At 40.9% G+C, this 17900-nt stretch overlaps 1 protein-coding gene across 4 annotated transcripts in view; it reads left to right on the top strand.

Moving 5' to 3' along the window:
* Positions 1-17752, top strand: part of dpysl3 (dihydropyrimidinase like 3) — a 34825-nt gene extending 17073 nt beyond the window's left edge. For 2 of the 4 annotated variants that reach the window (XM_067491878.1, XM_067491880.1), the window contains exons 5-14: positions 833-894; positions 1738-1818; positions 3469-3537; positions 5058-5178; positions 6300-6456; positions 7058-7199; positions 8104-8274; positions 11011-11190; positions 12570-12723; positions 16035-17752. In XM_067491878.1, the coding sequence (XP_067347979.1) occupies positions 833-894; positions 1738-1818; positions 3469-3537; positions 5058-5178; positions 6300-6456; positions 7058-7199; positions 8104-8274; positions 11011-11190; positions 12570-12723; positions 16035-16129 (1232 nt within the window). In that variant the 3' untranslated portion in view covers positions 16130-17752. Of the gene's footprint in view, positions 1-832; positions 895-1737; positions 1819-3468; positions 3538-5057; positions 5179-6299; positions 6457-7057; positions 7200-8103; positions 8275-11010; positions 11191-12569; positions 12742-16034 lie in introns of all 4 variants that reach the window. The other 2 variants (XM_067491877.1, XM_067491879.1) reach the window with 1 other exon arrangement.
* Positions 17753-17900: the final 148 nt, after the last annotated feature.

Below are 17900 nucleotides of genomic sequence, written 5' to 3'. Positions count from 1 at the left end.
AAAGTGATCAAAAGACTACAACTTGACTGGAGTCCACCTGTGGGAAGTTCAGTTGATTGGGCAGGATTTGGAAAAGCATACACCTGACTATATAAGGTCCCACATGTCAGAGCAGAAACTAAGCCATGAAGTCCAACGAATTGTCTGTAAACCTTCGAGACAGGATGGATCGAGGCACAGAAGGTCCCAATGAGCACAGTGGCCTCCATTATCCATCAAAGCCTGGTGTTGGCAGCATCATGCCGTGGGGCATCAAGCCCTGGACTTCAGACTGCGATGGCGGTTCATCTTTCAACAGGACAGCGACCCTAAGCACACAGCCAGGATAAGATAGGATTGACTACAGGAAAACTCTGTGAATGTCTTTGAGTGGCCCAGCAAGAGCCCAGACTTGAACCCAATTGGAGAGATCTGAAAATTGCTGTGCACCGACGCTCCCCATCCAACCTGATGGAGCTTGTGAGGTACTGCAAAGAAGAATTGGAGAAACTGCACCAAAATAGGTGCAAGGCAAGCTTGTAGCATCATACTCAATATGACTTGAGTCTGTAATTGCTGCTAAAGGTGCTTCAACAAAGTATAAAGTAAAGGTGGTGAATACCTTTTATGTAAATGTGATTTATTGTTTTTTACAAATTTGCAAAGATTTTAAACAACTCTACGTTGTCATTATGGAGTATTGCTTGTAGAAATTTGAGGAAAATAATGAATTTTCAAATAAGGCTGTCACATAACAAAATGTGGACAACGTTAAGCAAATACTGGATGAGCTGTACATCAGTTATGGACATTTTCAGGATTTCCTTTTTATATTTGTGTCGCTTTTTTACAGGCGTGAACTCGTTCCAGGTTTACATGGCTTACAAGGACTACTTCCAGATGACCAACAGTGAGGTACGAAAAGAAATCTTTTGCACACGTACACTCACTGGCCACTTTACCCTGTTACTTATTAATGTTTTGGTCACCTTATTCAATTTAAATAGGGGGGCCAGAACAACCACCTCTTCTAATAATGCACACCAGTACAACTCCACTAACCACTTTAACTTCAATAATAGAATTATGAGTTTACAACTTAACTTATTGCACTTACAACTTAAAAACTGAGAAATTATAAAACATTGTAAATGTAGAATGTATGGTAGAGCTGCTGGATAGATTATACAGGTGTACTTAATAAAGTGGTGAGTGTGGTATATAGCACACTATAGATGTACATTTCAGTCCGTCATCATCTTATTCAACTAGTGAACTAGTAAATTGGTGCAGTTAACATCTATTCATGCTAACCTGTTATGATTGGTGTGGTACCATAAAGCATGAAATTCTGGTTTGGCTTCAGTCTTTCAGAGTGAATTTGTCTTGTTAGATTTTGCTGGATTAAAAGCATGTTACTCATGCAGCCATAGTTAATTTAGTTTGTCAGAAATAAAATCACATGCAGCAAATGAAACTCTCCAGCCTGAAAAACTGATGTCATGCAACTCGCCGAAGAACTGTGGCACAGCAACGTCACAATAACTCATCCCACATGAGCTTAATTTCTGCAGACCACACACAGTAATTGCAGCGTGTGGTTATAGACATCATGTCGGCTGTGGGCTTCTTTTAAATTGTGGCTTAAGGTTGAACCCTGAGTTAAAAAAGAGCATCTGATCCTTGTGTAAACAGCAAGGCAGGATGTTAAATATAAAAGCAGTGGCACTGTAATTTCACCGTTTCTTTCTGCTCCAGCTGTATGAGGTCTTTACCTTCTTGGGAGAGAGAGGAAGCATCGCTCAGGTCCATGCTGAAAACGGCGAGATCATTGCTGAGGTAACAATGAATATGTATTCTTCCTCCTCTGCTCGATCTTTAATTACTTGTCTCAGCTCTGTTTTGGCTTAGTGTGATTTATTTCAGCTCAGTTTGCATCCCTTCACCTGTCCACTCAAGCCTTATCACAGCACCTCTCCATGTTTTTCCTGTGGGACAGTAATGTGAGGGTGTAGTTTATACAGGGCTGCACCATACTGTGGACAAATGAAAGTGACTGAACTGTAATAGTTGGTGGATTGAGAAGGTTGGTATTAGTCAGAACTGCAGAGCATGCCTGGATTCTTTCACTGTGTGTGTGTGTGTGTGTGTGTGTGTGTGTGTGTGTGTGTGTGTCTCTGTTGGATCAGATTCATCACAAATCCCCGCTCTGCTATCCAGTCCTAAACTAAGACTTTAAGGGAGTCTGATTTCTATCAGCCTTAAGCTCAGAAATGTCTAAATCCAGATAATATGCCATGACCTGACATTACTTCAGAGCTCTTGAGATAAAGAGGCATTGTTTAGACCTGGGCATGAGAAATGTTGTTACAGAGAGTACAGGGAACGTCTTGTAATCAAATGAAAGTACAATGCAAAGAGTACCTGGGTTGTACGTAGATTCAGTATCGAAGTCACGTTTGGCTGATGTTGAACTTTTGGCCAAAGCCTCTAAAGATGCAATTCCTCTTAAAACCACTAGAGGTTTTCATGAGGAAAAACTTACATTTTCCTGCAAAAAATAAAAAATGTTTTTTTCCTTTCGGCTTATCCCGTGAGTTCAGGGTAGCTGATCATTTCTCATTAATATGGCACAGTTTTTTCACTTTCTGACAGAACCCTACCCGGATTCCACCGGGCTTGGGACTGGTGCTGCACGGCGGGGGGATGGGCTGTTGGGGGTTTCCGTTTTCGGCAATTTGGCACGTGGTCCGGAGGAGCGGGCCCTGAGCCTCCGACCCTGTGGTCAGTAGGCGGCCACTCTACCAGCCGAGCCACTGCTGCCCCTTCCCTGCAAAAATACTAAATTCAATTAACATTTTTCCTCCGAACGTTTACGTGTCCGACAAACAGAGAAAGCTCTTTCTAAATAAACACTCGTCTCTGTGTCCAGCCTACATGTAAACAGAAATTATACCCAGTTGAATAGCTAGAGCCCCTGCCCACATAGGCATCCACTTCCAGGAAAACTTACTGAGCAATCAGACAAGTTATCGTTTAATCTAGTTGTCTCTCAAACATTTATCATCAATTTATTATCAATTTTGCATGACTCACTACATCAGAGGCCAACGTGCTGTGGGCTAAAAGGGCTTGGTAGCTGTGTAAGTGCTGTAATCACTGTTGTTTACCACACTGAGAGTTGACTGTTTGGTCTGGCTGCCGTCTTCCAGTTGATTTTAGGGAACGAAACAATCACTAGACCAGTAATGCTGATCGAAGCAAGGCCTATGTGTAGAGTTTACAGAGGACCTCAATAGCCCCTGGAGTCTTACAGTCATTTGCATCCTTCACACCGACCCAAAAAAAGCCGAAATGTTGTTCTCTTAAAACTTTGCACGAGCCCAAGCGTTCAAGCCGCAGAACACCAAAACAAAATTCCGAACAGAAAATCCTGCACATACCATGTGTTTGAGCCAACAGCCAACTTTTTCTGTGCTTGTTCAACAGGAGCAGGCCCGCATGCTGCAGATGGGCATCACTGGACCAGAGGGACACGTGCTGAGCCGGCCAGAAGAGGTACAACACATACGATATACAATACAGTGCTAAAGTCTTTGGCCACCATGAGCTTTGCTGTTTCATGAAGGTTGCAGTGGCAATTCATATTTATTTCTAGGTCTATTTATTAGGATAGAACGTGAAAATAGAGGAAATACCTCCAAAATATTCAAAAGCGCAGTTTTGGTACAATAAAGCAGCTTCTACGGGCAGAATGAAGTATTTAGTGTGACCTCCTTTTGCATTTAGGCTGTTACGAATTCTTTTGGATACATTGTCTTGCAGTTTTCTTAAGTAATACTAATACTTTTTTCTACTTATCTTCACTCCAGTTTTTGTGAGCTTTTGCATATGTCTGCCGTTTTTCACACTGTTCCCTTCTGAAAAAGTGCTTTCTTGACTGCTATCCTTCCACAAAGACAAGGAAGGATCAACTTGACATTGCGCTTCTTTGAATGAACGTTAGCTGTTGGTATTGAATATAAATATACTGTGAATGTGCTGCCAATGCGGCCAGGGCTCTTTATTTTTTAATCCCAAAATCACATCCTAATTTTTCGTCTTTGCCTCTTTTTTTTCTATCGAATACCAACAGCCCATCCCAGACTACTAATACACTCACATTGTCCACAGTGGCATTCCTAGACATTTATTCACACATTTCTTGTTCCACACTCGTCATTTCCGACACATGAAAGGCTCTGGAAGATAATGGTTCAGTTCCCCCGATTGTTGCTTCTATCGTTTCTGCAACAATGCGAAATCCATGCGCTCAACTAAGCAACTTGTCTGCCTTTGGTGCGCTTGCCGTGTCCCGACCCTAAGCTTGACCGGGACTTTCCACTCTGCGGTGCAGCTCAGTGAAGACGTCCCACCAGACTCACAATGCCATGTAGTTACTGTAAGTGGCGTCTCAGGAATCAGATGCTTGGTAGTATAATTTAATTGAGCAGAGGCCAAGTTGGATTAAAGTCTGATGTCCTGTTTGGTTTGAATTTATTGCTTATTGGACCCAGGGTGAGCTCATGGACTAGTGCACATTATACAGGATAGTTTGCATCACCTTGCAAACTACAAAACACATGTAGCTGTTACTTTTTTAGCCTTTTCATACTGAAAGTTTTGGGGTGTTTTTCCTCATCCACAATTTCATGATCACCAAAAACGTTCATGTGCTCTGCAACTTGTCCAAAATGTTTTTGAATTGTTTATTTGTCGAATGCTTAATGTGGACTGCGAGATGAATATTCCAGGATTCTGATTGGTAAATGCTTAACAAGGCGGGAAATGTTTGTTGAAGTTGGAGAAATTACTCTGTACAACCAAATTATTGCTTAACCTCACCAGTTAATTATGTTCAAATTACAAGCTTCCACTTGTCATTTTAGTTAAAATGAGTTATTCAAATAATATAGTTCTAGAAATACATTATTTATTTTTTGCTGTGGTAAAGATATTTCAAGTTTTTGCCTTTTTTGAGGAAATCCTAACGGGAAAAACATTTCTAAGTCAGCCGCAATGTCCTGACCCTTCTGTAGCTGGAGGCAGAGGCGGTGTTTCGTGCCATCACCATCGCAAGCCAAACCAACTGCCCTCTGTATGTGACCCGCGTTATGAGCAAGAGCGCTGCTGACATCATCTCACAGGCCCGAAAAAAAGGTAAGGACAAGTGTATCTACTTCATTGCACAGTGCAAATTATAGTTTTTCTTTAAACGCATTTTTATTATGTGTTTATATCCAGCAAGCAATTTAATGAATTGCTTTGCACCCGAACAGCAAACTTGGTTTTTATTAACAGAAATGGAAAATATTATCATAGTATATTTGTGCAAGCACCTAAAAATAAGAACCGTGCTCTTTAGCATGGAATGAGCTGACGGTGCCACAATGGGCCGCCATGTTTCTACAGTAGCCCCAAACAGACAAACCAAACACTGGCTCATTCGTGTTTCCATGTCACACGCTGCACCTTTAAAATTGTGTCCTGAGAATATCACATCTGAATTGTATAAACCACAACTTCATTGCCCATTTTTTTTCTCTCCGAGAATGTCTTTGGTATTCCCCCGTCTTTTCTGTGTGATTTCTTAGAGGTTTGGAATGCACATACCAGCTTCACTACACCTACAAATGCCCTTATAAGATGATTTCACAGTCTTTCCTGAGGCTGCTGATGTAGACAGATGTGGACTTTGCTTGACATAATGAAAAAAAGATACTTTTATATCCTCAGAGGAATATTCAGCTCTGCCCAGCAGGTGTTTTTTGTGGTTTAGCTGTCCCACAGACTACACCTCACATTCCCAGCGTGAGGGAGCAGCGGTAAACCGAGGGTCTCTTCTTTGATTGTTTCGGAATGTACATCTTTTAAGAATGGCTTTTTTGCTCGGAAGCCGTTCTTCATTTGTGCCTCAATCAGTTGCCTTTAAGTCTTTGTGTGCATCTGGAGTTTTAAGAGTTACTCTTAAAAAGGACCCACTAAAGTTTGTGTCAAAAGACCACAAGGGTGAGCGTTAGTGAAAGAAATCAACCTCTTCATCGTACACGAGAGAACGATTGAACCCCAGGGAATAGCTTTGCAGATGTTTGGCTTTGCAGAGGTTGGACATAGTCCCCCTCCTGCAAACATTCAAATGATTTTCCAAACTTTTAGTGTGAGTCAAATGCCCATGAAAGGCCTGATGAACATAGCTAGTGATTTTGCCATCAATACCAATAAATTAATCAACTTCATATAATTTGATATTTTAAGTTATTTGTACCATTGTTTCTCTCCAGGAAATGTTGTGTTTGGGGAGCCAATCACAGCCAGCCTGGGGACTGACGGGACACATTACTGGAGCAAGAATTGGGCAAAGGCAGCTTCTTTTGTAACATCCCCTCCTCTCAGCCCTGATCCCACCACTCCAGACTATCTGAACACACTGCTGTCCAGGTACAAATTAAAATACTTCTCGTAACTAAGGTTGTCCTCAGCTGTGGCAGGATGCAAGATATTTTGAGAGTTTTACTTCCTGTTGTGTGTACAGTGTGTAAAGTTAACATAAGACTAAGCTGGATACAGTGTCCTATCCAAACTACGCACTGCTTGTTATATTTATGCAATAGACTAGCAAGAATAATAAAATAAAAAATTAGCTCCATGGTTATGGTTTGAGTAACATATAACAGGACTAATTTTAGTAGAACTTTAAAGTAGACTTTACCCTCTACCTTACATGTTCCATAACCAGGCCTTTAATGTGAGTTAGGAAACTTAAAGAAGAAGTCCAACAGTTGTTTTCTGTGATAAATGATAAATCTGCAGTTGTTGCACAATTTGTGGACTGTAAGTAAGTGGAAGTAAATGGAAACAAGAAACATGACTCTGTGTTAGAAGTAGAAACGCTGGAAAAAGACTCCCAGTCCTTGTTTTGGTTTGTTGTGGCTCTACGTCTCAAGTAAACATCTTTTCCCTGAGTGTGCGAGTCTTGTGTACACAAAGTGCGCTCTGCTGGCATCATTCCACCTTAACTGTGTGTCTGCGTTTCTCCCAGTGGAGACCTGAGTGTGACGGGCAGTGCTCACTGTACCTTCAGTGTGGCCCAGAAGGCCATCGGCAAGGATGACTTCACTCAGATCCCAGAAGGTGTGAACGGAGTGGAGGAGAGGATGGCTCTCATCTGGGACAAAGCTGTGGTGGGTTAGATTTACTTTTTCCATTTTTTACTTTTGGAAGAAAGAGAAGGATAAAAACTAACAGACTGTTTCCTTCCCTTTTGCCTTGATCCACATATTTTCAACTTTTTTTTCCCCAAGGGCGAAAAGTGAGAGAAAAGTGACAGAAAAGTGAAAGAAAAGTCTAAGCTTTGTTTAAAAATTGCATCATTTGTTTTATAGTTTTAGGAGGCTGTGGTTCTCTGCCTCTGTTCCTTCTCCGACGTTGCTGTTCTCAGCTAGTACTCTCAGTCCCTTCCCTTTGTCTGTCTTCTTTTCACTGTTTTTGTCTCATCCCATTGTCCCTTCTTTCACCTTTATACACGCCCTCATTTCTTTCCTCTTCTCCTTTATTATCGCTGCATCAGTGTACTGGTGTACAGACAGAGCTGTGGAGTGTTGTGCCACCTTATTACAAAAGCATTGATCTCTGTATGTGTAGCAAATGTTGCTTCACATGCTCTGAATCAGTATATCTACATGTACTCAGCCAGTCAACTGCACACATGTCACGTGGAATCACGGTAGTTCAATAGTCTGGACCATAATTCTAATGATCAGCAAATTTTGGGATGATGAAACATACAATGTCAACAAGCTAATCCAGGGCGCAGGCTGACAGCTAACCAAACGTGAACAGAGACGATTGGTTGGTTTGTAACGTCTGTGTGGTGATTGCAGACCGTTAATTTAGAAAATGAACAAAATGATCCTCTAAGCTAAGAGTCTTTTCATCTGACTCTTGGCAAAAAAGCAATTAGATTAAATCATGAACTACTCCTTTCATTCTATAGTTTTCTTTATGTAAGTATAGCTAATTTATAGATATCTTCAGCAAACACATAAGTCAAATTAGTAACAAACATTTCACCGTTTTCCTTCACAGACTACAGGTAAAATGGACGAGAACATGTTTGTGGCTGTCACCAGCACCAATGCAGCTAAGATCCTGAACCTGTACCCTCGCAAGGGTCGGATCGCCGTGGGCTCTGATGCCGACCTTGTCATCTGGGATACAGACTCCGTCCGCACCATCACCGCCAAGACGCACAACTCGGTATGTGCAGTGTGCACGAATTAAAGTTTCTACGAGTTTACAGAAATGTACGGCATTTTTATTGCATCTTTTCTTTGTTTTTACTTCACCATTCAGTTGAGCTGGAAATCATTTCCCCCAAAAACATTCAAACTAATGAGACTATTTTCCCACCTTCTCTGTCAATCTAACTTGATTAGAGTGGAGCAAAGCAGTTTCTGTGCACATGATGTGTCTACATCTGTGCAGGACTGTGTGCAAGATGCTGAGAGAAAGGAAAAAGACGGAGAGAGAGAGAGAGAGAGACAGAGTGTGTTAAGAGGCCTGAGAGCACATTTTTGAGCAGCTTCCAGAGAGCTCTCAGTTCCCCTGAACGGAAATGAAATCTCAGTGGATGCTCGCTACGACTCACTTGCCACATGACCGGGTCTCAATGTAATGTCGAAGCTCATTCATTCCAGAAACCCTAAGGAATGACGGAAGTAATTATAAAAAAAAAAAAAAAGGATTATACAGATATACTGGTGTATCCAAATACAAAATGCACATCAGTGATGCTGAGATTTTCCAGTATGCCCTGTACAGTGTGAGTACAGTTAATCAACAGGGAATCTGTATAATCAGGAGGTATTTCCTTACTCTGTATCGCATTCATTTGTGCAGATCATTCATAATATTCTCATGATTGGACAACCATAATAGCTTTAAAGAACGGCATTCATTGCACAAGATTGTGTTACAGTAAATACCAGCAGTGCAAATACTTTCACAAACCCCAGAGATGTGGAACATCTGAACAAATTGCTTAATGGATCCTCTAAACAGCTCTACAGTCATAAGACATCTGATTTCACAGTGACTATCTCACTTGATATGCAATTTGAATCCGAACCAGCAGTTTGGCATAACCGCCACTTAATCCATCCTCTGTCCTTTGCAGTCCACTTGGCTGCACATTGACGAAATGATTAAAAGAAAAGCTCCGCTCGCTACTCCTCCTTTCCTTTAACATATTACTGGACATCATAGCGAAGCAACAGGAATCCTCGTGTAGCTGTGCCTCTATACACTTTTCTTCTGATTATTCAGTAAATGTTCTTCAATTATACATGTCCGTTTCCACATGTTCAGTGTCAAATATTTAAACAAATGAAACTACATCAGAAACTATGTAACTGTACTGTATCAATGTTGTTTTTTGTGTAAGGCCTCCTAGTGATACACACACATTCATACTCACACATGCACACACATTTTGCATGCACGCTTCACGTACAGTACAGCACACCAGCCACATGTGAGTAATGAGGTCCTAACCATTACATAGACTTTAGAGAATCCCAAACAGGCCACTCAGCAGCGGAGGAAGTGTCCACTTGCAGGAAATGAAGGCTTTACAAGCCTTGCACAAACCCTGATTTTACAGAAATACACGAGCAAGGAAAGAATACATTTACTAACGGTGCATGTTTTAGGATTGCTTTGCTTGAAGGCTGAAGGGCTGTTGTTTAGTGGGAGCTAAATAACAGAGAACTGGGCTAATAATACGCCTTCTCCGCATGCGAAGTACGTCCTCTGTGGATCTGTGGGTTCTTACATAATGATGTCACCCTTTCATTTCCTGCTGTTCGTCCATACAGATAAAATAACACAAGAGAGCAGAGCACCAGAGCATGGCAGCTCCCAGCTCCAATAATCCACCTTAATGGACAGTCTGAGGCTTGGCCAAACAGGAGTGGACCTGTTTACCAGCCCACTGTGTTAGGGAATACCTTGTTCGATGAAGTTAAAACAACCTAGATTCTTGTTTATCTCTAGTTTCTTATCAGAAAGACCACATCTGGTTTGGATTGCTGATGGGGTCAACATAGAAATACATAGATGCACAAGAATATCCTGACCCACAAGAACAGGCAACACATAATCTTAGATGCACTTAGCCATGACATCATGTTTGGCTTAGAGTAAGTCTTAGTTATATCCTGTTCTGGCCTGAATTTGGACTGCAGCACAAAATGGGGCCGTGTGCAGAGGAAATAAATAACAATGGAATGAGGGGAGGGGATCATCACAGATCACAAACATGTCGAGAAAAGAAAGTTGGCACAAAGGAAAATTGAAAGAGGATGACGAGTGGTGCACAGGGCTGAAAAAACAAATGCAAAGGATTAAATAAATCAAGCAAAAAGGTAGATGACACCAGATGGATGTAGCTGTTGGTACACGCCAAACGGACAAATGTAAGACGAAAGGTGGCGAATGATAAAAAGGAGTGAGAAAGAGAGGGAGCGATTTAGGGCGGAAAGACATTACAGTTAATGCCCTCGTCCCTCCTCCCACAGCCCCGTCCCACCCCCCAGCCCCATTGTCTCTCCTATTTCATTACGACGGTTGCAGACGTTTCTCTGTATTTTTTATGTTAATAAAATTTTATTATTTTGTCATTTTTAATTTAATGCTCAAAATCACACAAAAAGTTAATAGAAAACGTCACTCTGCTGATTCGGACCATTAGTGGCATCATTTGTTCAAATGTATACTTCACTGTTGTCTGAATAAACACTTGTGAGTATTGATAGTGCATAATAATTTTATATCCCGCTGTCAGATTGTAAATGTTTCTTTTTAAACAGTAATTAGCATTTTACTGTTTAATTCGTCGCTTTGGTACATTTTTTTTCCCCTTTGGAAAATTCTTTTACTTCCTAATTTTTTCACAAGCTTCTAATCCATAGTATTTTACATTTTGTGTTTCAGGCTGCTGAGTACAATATCTTTGAGGGTGTGGAGCTGCGTGGGGCCCCACTAGTGGTGATTTGCCAGGGGAAGATTGTTCTGGAAGATGGGAACCTGCACGCCACCTCTGGTGTGGGCCGCTTCATTCCGTGCTCTGCCTTCCCTGACTTTGCCTACAAGCGTGTTAAAGCAAGAAAGCAGGTGAATGCTGGTTTTAGTACTGTCTGTTTACACCTTACAATGTAGTAATGTTAAAGCACTTTACAGGGTGTGTTTCAGACGCTGGCGAGACCTTTCAATTTTGAATGAAAATCATGTTGAACCTATGGAAACAAATAGAATGAGGTACTTTTCTCAACAAAGGGTTGATGCAAAAAGCCATTATAAGGCTCATCAAACTGTACTACAAATGAGCTGGGGTGAATGCAGTTGCAGCAAATAGCAGAAAAGCAGCAAAGTCTTGCTGTCGTGTTTGTCTAAATACAGCAAATATGATGAGAGGATAGAATTTGTGAGGGTGGGAGGTGGTGGGCTTTTTGGATTGGGGAATAAAGCAGTTTGGGCCTTTCCCCTCCATTATGATAATGGAGGGCAAGGTGGGAGTGGGAGAGTTGGAGGAAGTGAAGTGGGATGTAGGGGAGATAAGTCTGACATCAGCCTCCAAGGTTTAGCCGCAGGGTGCTGGCTGTGCTTTGAAAAGTCCTTGCAGTGAGGGTGGTCGACGGTTTGTCGTCATGGTGAGTCTGGATTTGGATAACTTTCCAAAGACACTTACCACACACAGTAGAAGAGTGTACATGGTCCAAAACTTACCATTTACTGTAGTACTCACTGCAAGCTTTGATTAACGGCCAGGCCAGAAGTAGGTAAGAATAAATTAAAAATATGAGAAATCAGCCTATTTAACCAATTGATTTATAACAGATGAAACAGAAAACAGAGCCCGATTTCTGGTCTTTTTTCCATTTATCTTATGAACCAAAAAATCTCATTGTTCAACAATTTCCTAATTCGCAGCTGGCTTCTGATGAGAAAATGGAGCTGTAGTAATAGTGTGCTGTTTATCTTGGTAGCAGTCACTGTTATGCTTTCTTCATTCACAGATGTCTCTTTTTAACTCCTCACAAAGCTTCCAAGATTCCACTGAGTCACGCCACAGACACACACACACACACACACACACACAGACAGACAGACAATGGCCTGTTCACTAACAACATAAAGTTTTAAATGGCTCGTAGACACACAAACACTACATGTTTGTCGTTTTCAGTCGGAGTTTGCTTACTTGTGTCTGTGCATCTATGTTTGTATTTGTGTGTGTGGATGTGTGAGTCTGGAACTGGTTCTCAGCAGGAAAAGGGCTCTCAGAAAAATGTGTATATAATTCAGACACAAACAGTTACACAAACCACCATATAATGCTAAACAGGTGTGGACTTGGCTGCATTTAATCTTTTGCGATACAAAACACTTTAATGTCTCTTTTTGTTCTTACCCATCCTCACTTCTTCTGCCTCTTCCTGTGCTTTAGTAACCTCTGACCTACCTCCGCCTCTGTACTTGTTTTCGTCCTGTAGCTGGCCGTCCTGAGGGCAGTGCCCAGGGGAATGTACGACGGCCCGGTGTCTGAATTCTCCCTGTCCCGTGGTGGAACTCCCTCGGCTTCTGCGCGTACTTCTCCCACCAAACAGCCTGTCAGAAACCTGCACCAGTCTGGATTTAGTCTAGCAGGTAACCCTGCGACATGTGGTGAGCCCAGCTTCTTTTACAACTCTCTAACCCCTCTATCATCAGGTCTTTCCTTCCATCTGTGTTTGATCTGCTTTGGTTTACTGCGTACTGTGTGTGGAAACATGAAGAGTAACCATGTGCATCAGTTGATCCACCAACACACCTCATCTTTTATTTCAACTCAGGTTCATGCTGCGAAGTACAACAATAATGTGATGTTAGTTGAATGAATAATGGCGATAAGCCTGTAGAGAAACCTCATAATCTGTTCTTATCCAGTTTTCATTGTGACAGTGTTCACACCGTCTGCAGTATATCACGATAATTTGAAAAAAGCAGTTCTACCGTGTTCTTATGACTATTTGTCTGTTTATGCATGAACTTTTCTCAGCCGCCTCAGCTTCTTTGAGATTTAATGAGTCACAGTGCAGACAGCATTAAGTAAGATTTATGTACTCAGTCATTTTTTTCTGCTTTAGCTTTAGAGTGGTTTAACATACACTATGTCAAATTAAAACCATGCAAACTGTACTTGTGATCCATAGTCCTTTATGAGGATTTATGTAGAGGCATTTGTGTTCAAGTTAGGAGCCGAGTAAGGAAATACTTTCTGGATGATCTGATCCGAAGATTGAATCACGTCAACTGGGCTTCTTTCTTCTTGGTTAGAAACGTTTCGCTACTTATCCAAACACCGTCTTCAGTCTAAATAAAGTGGCTAGGGAACCCGCTTATATCCTCCAGAGTGGGCCTTTGTTCCACCCGGGCCTGAATAGGTTCGTTACACCAGGAGGTGGGAACAGGGTGGAGTCATCAAGATGTAATGATTAAGACCCTAAACCCCTAAAAAGGGGGGTCGTTAGGTGTGGCCCTCTTGGTGGATGTGTGAAGCAGTCTTAATCTTCCTGCGGGGTGGATGAAAGGGATGGGAAGCATGAAAAATGTGAGACCGGTTGTGCCTGAGGCCTCCTCCTCTGCTGAGAGAATAATTCTTCATGTGAACATAAATGGCTTCACGTAATCGTCTGTCATACCATCTGTGTGTGACACTGTCATCCTCAAACGAGTGTCCTTTGTCCTTCATGTGTACGTACACTGCTGATTGTGTATGATCTGATGATTTCTATTATCCTGCATTGTGCATGCATTTTATAGTACATGTATTCAGATTTTTGTACTTTTCTTGAATATAAAACATGTGTTTTGCACTAAATTAGTTTAAACTTCCTCGTCCTGTTAGCTGGGTCCTACTCTTTAATGACTCATCTCTAAAGAACGCACCTTAAATCACTTTCTCCCACTGCATCCCTTTCTCACAGCATCTTAAATCTCTCCAATAAATACATTCTGAGGGCTCTTTAGGACACTTGGCTCTCTTGGATATGTCAAACAACCACAGGAATAAAGTTTTTCCCACAGTTGCACTTACTTTAAATTGCGCCGGATATGAGTGTATTTCAATTGTGGCATCTGGACATGCTGTATTAACGAAGCCTATCAAATGTGAGAGATCACATCACTATGTTTTCACATTAGACATCTGTTCCATTATGCAAAACTGCTGAGTGACAGTCGGATTGTACCCAGCTGTAAGGTCAGCAGTGGATTAGCTTAAAATTCTAAAACAAATGTGAGAAATTCCTTGTTCAGGCTACCAAACACTTTGTTGCACATGGTAAAATCAGTGTTATAGTCAGTGTTTCCACTGTTTCATTATCAAAAACACCCACTGTAGGTCTTTCTGTCCCCCCTGTCCATGGGTAACCGGGAACACAGGTGTATTCACCATTGTATTTGTGAATACAAAGTATTTTTAATGGTTGATAACTTTTAAAAGAAACGTCTACAGAATGGTGTTCAATCTTTGGCTTTGTAAGTGTGGAGTAGCTGATGTGTGACACCTGAAAAAAGGTGACCTCTGCTTTGAGTAGATGAATTCCAAAGTCAACAAGGCTCCTCCTGGCTTCTCAGGCTTTGTAGAGGTTGTGCATCTAAGCACAGAGCAAGTATGTGTACCAATTAGTCAGTCTCCCATTTGTTTAAGTTTTTCCAGGGCCACCACATGCAGAGTGGATTTACTTGTCTGGAAAAAAAGATGTAAAGGATTGTTTTCTTTGATGCAGAGTATCATGGTCTGACATCATTCTACTTTCCATTTATATACTCGCAGAAGATTTGTGGCAGCAGACAGCCTGGCTCATCCTTTGGAAACAACATGCTTTATGTCAAACTGTGGCTTCTCTTGATAATGTTACTGTCCAGGGGCACTCGTACAGCACGTGGTCTGCAGACATATGCACTCCCCTGTCATCTCTGTGAGATATACCAAATAGCACAGACAATAACAATGTGTCTTGAAAAACCTCTCGTGTCTGGAAAGTAATAATGTGAGTGAATGACAACAATTATTAGTGTGCTATGACAGGATGAAAGCTGTACTGTGTAGATTAAATCTAAGAGGATCGACAAATGATACCTGAATAATTTCCTAGAAATGACACATGTCATCATTATCATCTGCATAACCCTATAGATCTTATATAGGATGCATCAAATTAGCTTCTGCAATCGGATTCTTATGGCTTCTTCTATGGCAAATGCTCCTACTCTGTCACAAATACCTATGAAATGTCTGAAGACAAATCAAGTACTTTTATTAAACGTAATGGGTCTCTGATATTTCATGTTTAAAAGATCTCAATTAAAAGACACACATTAATTGCAAAGAAATGCACAACAATCACACAAATCAAACAAGCCAAGAATAAGAGATGTGCAGAATGGTTAAAAACAGGCACAAAATGACCTAAATGAGAGACAAAACATCCTAAATTAGACATGGAATGGCCACAAATATACTACAAATGACAATAATCTGACAGAACACATGTAAAATGACCCAAAATAGACTTCAAATGAGCAAAAAAAAAAAGAAAAAAGAAAAGGCTGGGGCCCACTTCCTCATGATCCGTCTCTCCTAATAACCAAACAAATAATTCAGAGACATTAACGCACTATCAAAGAGTAATGTTTTATTAAAAACTGTATTTATATGTGCATATTCCCTGTATCAGTATAAGTATTTCCTGTTTATTCTGTGCAAAGATGAAAATGTATAAAATCAGATTTGTAGCATTTGCTTGAATATATATTCTAGTGTTGCAATTCTACTGAAATTCTTCTCACACCATTATAAGTTAACTTTTTTCCTGCTTTTTCCACATTGTTCTTTTTCCTTATTGCCATATGTGGTCTTTGCTCCTTTCCCATGCACCTCACTCTTATCTTTCTCTACTTTTCTCTCTGTCCAGCTCCCCCTACCCCAGATGACATCCCCATCAGGCCTGCTGGCCGACGTATTGTAGTGCCCCCTGGTGGTCGTTCCAACATCACATCCCTCAGTTAAACAGCAGGAAGACGAGGGGAGCAATCCAGAAAGCGACAGCAGCCACAGTACGGCATTAGGGGGTGGGAGGGTGGGGTGGGGGGGGGGGGGGGGGGTGCAAAGAACCGTGATTAGTTAAAAGTTAAAAGAGCAAAACACTGAATCCTCATGCCTTACCTGTCACAGTGCTACCTTGCTCAGATGAGAACAGTATCCCTTTTCCTGGGGACTTTAAACCAAAGTGAAATCCTGACATTTCTGGAATTGCTATTAAAGCATAAATATATTAACAAAGCACAATACAAAATAACCCCGTTTTAGCCTCAATTCTTGTCATTACAGAAAACCCTACACACACAGTGAAACCATGTCAGTTTGATCCTTTGGAAAAGGTAAAGTGCACCAGGAAAACTGTTTACCATCACAGGCAATTGAAAAATAAAATAAATAAAATAAAATAAACTGTTGTCAAAGGAAAATGGATACCACTTTTCTCAGAATGATGCTATGGTTCATTCATCCTGTTTGGCTTTCATTGTCATGCCTCTTCTTTCAGTAGCCTGCCCTCTCCATAGTCAGCAAAACACTAGATCCCACATTAGCCATCATGCAGTTCCACTGATTAGCTTTAGGTGGCATTGTATATACAGTAGATGTAATGTAGCTTTGTGAATGATGTTGCAGACTGTTTTCTGGGTTTACTGGACCAATCTTGGGTGTTTATCAAATCTTTAAGCAGGATTGGTGTGGGACATGGAGATGCATGGGCCACATTAATATGGGTGACGTCATCCTTGACCCACTTCTATAAAGTATTTGATGAATACCCTCCCCATAATTGCATAATTGTTGATGTTAAAAAAAGGATGATATGCTTACGAAAAGATTCTGTTAAAAAATTGAAAAAAAAATATTATAAAGGGATTTCTTTATTTTCTTTCCTGCATTCCATAATAAAAGTGAAGATTGAACGAAACCGTCCTTTGCATTTGCTTCTAGCTTGCTGCCTGCTTCTGTCATCCCGCAGTCATCTAGAGGACAGTGGAGTAGAAGAGAAAAAACTGTTCACATTAATTACAAATAAACTCATAAGAAGGAAAACTATGAAACGAATCTGTTGCAAAAACCTGCTTTTTTTTCTTATTCCTGACAAACTGGGCTCTGATTGTAGGACAAGAGAAAAGACCAGAATACCCCTTGTCATTCCAGCAATAACCCTCTTACACAGTGTTTGCCAATACTAATTCATCCCCAGCCTGAATACGACTGGGTCCAGTCGGGGTTCTAACTAAAAACACTCTGGTTCTGATTGTGCTGAGGGAGGCATTTGGGATCTTTTTTATGTCTCTGCTGTTTTGTGATAAGGCAGAGGATTGCAGGATTGAAAGGGAAGCTTTTATTTTGTCACTGTCCCAGTGCAGGGGAGGGAGGAGTGGAAATGATGTTTCTATTTGGCAGTTGTGTGGCAGATTCTGAGGCAGGTACAAGTGGTAATTTGTTGTATTTATGTTAATTTGACAACATTTGTTATTGTTTTTATGTGTTTTTTTTTAACAGTTGTATCAAAACCCAGAGATGGCAGGTCAAAAGTATGGTGTGTTGTGGAAATTTGTTTCCTGAATAATAAACATGAGTTGCAACTGACTGACCGAGTTCTCTTTTTTATATAAGTATGCAACTTCATTGATTCACATTATTATATTATGCAATATATAAGTAGGGTTTATTCTGCAAATGCTCAGACTTTACCATCGTTAAATAACTGAAAATGGAAATGTAGGCCAGTTTATTC

The sequence above is a fragment of the Channa argus genome, chromosome 22 (assembly GCF_033026475.1).
Source record: "Channa argus isolate prfri chromosome 22, Channa argus male v1.0, whole genome shotgun sequence".
Lineage (NCBI taxonomy): Eukaryota > Metazoa > Chordata > Actinopteri > Anabantiformes > Channidae > Channa > Channa argus.
Note: the sequence above shows the minus strand (reverse complement) of the source record. Positions and strands in the feature narration are given on the sequence as shown.